General features: G+C 55.8%; 1 protein-coding gene across 1 annotated transcript; it reads right to left on the reverse strand.

The window, feature by feature from the left end:
• Positions 1 to 599: 599 nt before the first annotated feature.
• ascl1b (achaete-scute family bHLH transcription factor 1b) lies at positions 600 to 2698 on the reverse strand. Its single transcript, XM_076050220.1, has one exon. It carries the CDS (start codon positions 2047 to 2049, stop codon positions 1432 to 1434), a length of 618 nt encoding a protein of 205 aa, XP_075906335.1. The 5' UTR covers positions 2050 to 2698; the 3' UTR covers positions 600 to 1431.
• Between the last annotated feature and the right edge of the window lie 244 nt (positions 2699 to 2942).

Raw genomic sequence — 2942 nt, forward strand, 5'->3', positions numbered from 1 at the left:
AGCACAATAGCGGGCGCATTGTGCCCCCGCGCTCCCTCATTTCGCAGGAGATGGGCTTTTTGACGGAGGCGGTCGTGCGCCATGAAAAACACAGTCGGGGATACAACGAGGCGACAAGCCCTGGTTTTATTTAGACGGATCTCAATCGGGCAATAAGAATTTTGACCCGTCCCCATTGTCCCGCTGACTTTCCCCGGGCCGTATTTCAAAGTGTCTGCACCCTTTTGAGAAGGAGTGAATTGCACCCCTCCGGCCCCTCTACCCCCCTCCCCCTTTGCCCACGGGGCTATTAATGGCAGAGTGCGCGGAAAAGGCACAATGCGTCGCATGAAACGTAATATTAATCTCCCCTCGTCCTGAATGCGCACAAAGCGCCGTGGAGAAGGTGTGCGTCCATAATGGTTATTGAGCGCGCACCCAGCTGCGCAATTTTCCTCCCCGTGTGCCAAAACCAAGTCGGGAAAAGGTCACGCGGGGACTCTGAATAGAATGCAGCCACCAAATACAATACACACACCCCTACTTACTTTATCACCCTCTCTCTCAGTCACACGCATTCACGTATACGCAGAAGAAGCGAGCAAACTCCATGAGCATGTAATATAAATAGATTCATCTTTATTTATAAAAAAGTTGTTTTACACAAAATATATCTGTTAAAATCAAATATTTACAGTTCAGGCTACGGGAACGGAGAACAAGTGCATACATAAAAGAGGTCTCCTTGCCATCTATGGAAAACAAAATTACAACAGAGCAACTAGAATGTGTCACAGGTAGTCGCCTCCATATTGCTGTCCACACAGACACAACACCTCTCATCGATACCCAACAGGAAGAGCGGCAGTGTTGATCACTAACAATGGTTGTATTGTTTTGCTTTGTTTTCTCGATGTACAAAAATAAGTCTTCTGGCAAACTGTGTTTTGCGTTGTGCTGCGATGTCGTGTCATACGAAAGTCGGGAGCGCAGGTGCACACCAGGAGGTGTGTGTGTGTGTGTTCAGACGCCTCCTCCTTGTTGTGATGTTCCTTCCAGCAGTAGAATAAGGCAGTGCCGTGCTGATTAAACCAGTCCACAGCCTGCTGGCTCGCCTATTAATTGCACTTGTTCATGCAGGAGGACATCAACAGTTCAACACTTCCACGAGTCAACCTCCTCCTTCTTCTCGCGGGGACTTCAGGTTGACTGTTCACGCTCTCTGCAGGGATAGAGGGTGGTTCCCTCCCTCTATCCCTTCCTTCCTCCCTCTTCCTCTCCCTCCCTTTCTTTCTCACTTTTGCTTCGCTCCTGCGCAAGAAGCAGCCTGGATGAGGGAAGGGAGGCGGCGGATCAGCTCCAAGAGCGCAGGGGAAACACTGAACTGACGCCTCCATTGAGTCCTTGTCGGCATTTCTTATTTGCTTTTACGCACAGACGCAACTGCGCGCCCTAATACCTGTCGAACCAGGTGGTGAAGTCCAACAGCTCCTGCTCCTCGGAGCTCAGAGGCTCGTAGCCGCCTTCGTCCGACGAGTAGCTGGAGTGGGGCGACTCCGGGTCGGCCGAGTAGGCGTTGGAAAGTGTCGGCGAGGGCAGCCCGCACTGGAAGGCGGCCGAAACGGCGTCGTGCTCGTCCAGCAGCTGCTGCAGGGCTCGGATGTACTCCACCGCCGACCGGAGCGTCTCCACTTTGCTCATCTTCTTGTTGGCCGCGCCGTTGGGCACGTGCTGGCGCAGCGTCTGGAAGCCCATGTTGACTTGCTTGACCCGGTTCCGCTCCCGTTCGTTCCGCCGGGCCACGGCCACGGGCTGCTGCTGGGGGATGGAGTAGCCCAGGCCGTTGAAGCTCAGGCGCCGCTTGCAGCGCAGCAGCTCCGGCGAGCTGGAGCGCTGTCTCTTCAGCACCTTGGCTTTGCTCTGGAAGCCGGAGGCCGCGTGTGTCGAGTCGCTGTGCGCAACCGCGGCGGCGGCGGGCACGCTGCAGTCGTGCGTCTGCGCGTGCAGGCGCCGCTCGGTAAGTCCGAAGGTGAAGGCGCTCTGAGCGGCGCTGAGGATCGTCGTCTCCATGGTCGTCTCGCTGACACTTGCTGCTGCTGCTGCTGCTCGCGGGGGTTGATGGTGGAGCACGAGGAGGGCGCGCGCAGGCGTGAAAGGCGCTCAAGCTCTCGTGTGTCTTTCGCGTGGGGCACCGCGCGTCCGACTCCGCTCCAAGTCTCACTTGACTGCTTTACTTCCACGAGCCGATCTGACCCAAACTTTGGCAGCACTCCTCTTTTTCAACACGCGCCCCCGACACACACACACACACACACACACACACACACACACACACACACACACACACACACACACCCCTTTTGGGGAGTCGCACGCTCCGCGGCGAGGCCCCGCCCCCGCTGTGTGATTCTCGTGCGCACCGACTCCCCCCGGGCCAGGCGCGTGGCTCCGGGAGCTCAATAAACAATCCCGAGCTTTCACTGCGCCGGGAGCACGCGCTGGGCTCATTTACATTCCAATGTCTCCAACTTGAAGGCCCATTGGTTGATTCAAACGGCTCGCAACGGTGCGAGAAGAAAGGGAGGAGAAAAAGACAGCGAGTGAAGAAGAGAAAGTGGAAGAAACGGAGGAGGAGGGAGGGAGGGAGGGAGAGAAAGTGAATGGTTCGCTTTTTTGAAATGCCTTTTGGGATTTGACAATGTGGCCCAACCCTGGCAAGTCTTCAGATTATCAGCCCCCCCCCCTCTGCCATCCTTCTCCTCCAGCTCTTTACAATCTCGAATACCAAGGACGCGCTCTCCTGTATCCAGGCTACAGCAGCTTTACGGGGCCAAATCAACTGCAAGCGTGTCTCCGAGCACAAGTTCGCCGATTATGCAGCTCGCGCCGCCGGGACGCGTTTCATTTTCGAGGGGGGACATTTCGAGACAGAGACTAGTTTCACACTCACTTTTCGACTCCGT

This window comes from Nelusetta ayraudi, unplaced genomic scaffold (genome assembly GCF_046127955.1).
Source record: "Nelusetta ayraudi isolate G7.1 ecotype Tasmania unplaced genomic scaffold, CSIRO-AGI_Nayr_v1 ptg000125l, whole genome shotgun sequence".
NCBI lineage: Eukaryota > Metazoa > Chordata > Actinopteri > Tetraodontiformes > Monacanthidae > Nelusetta > Nelusetta ayraudi.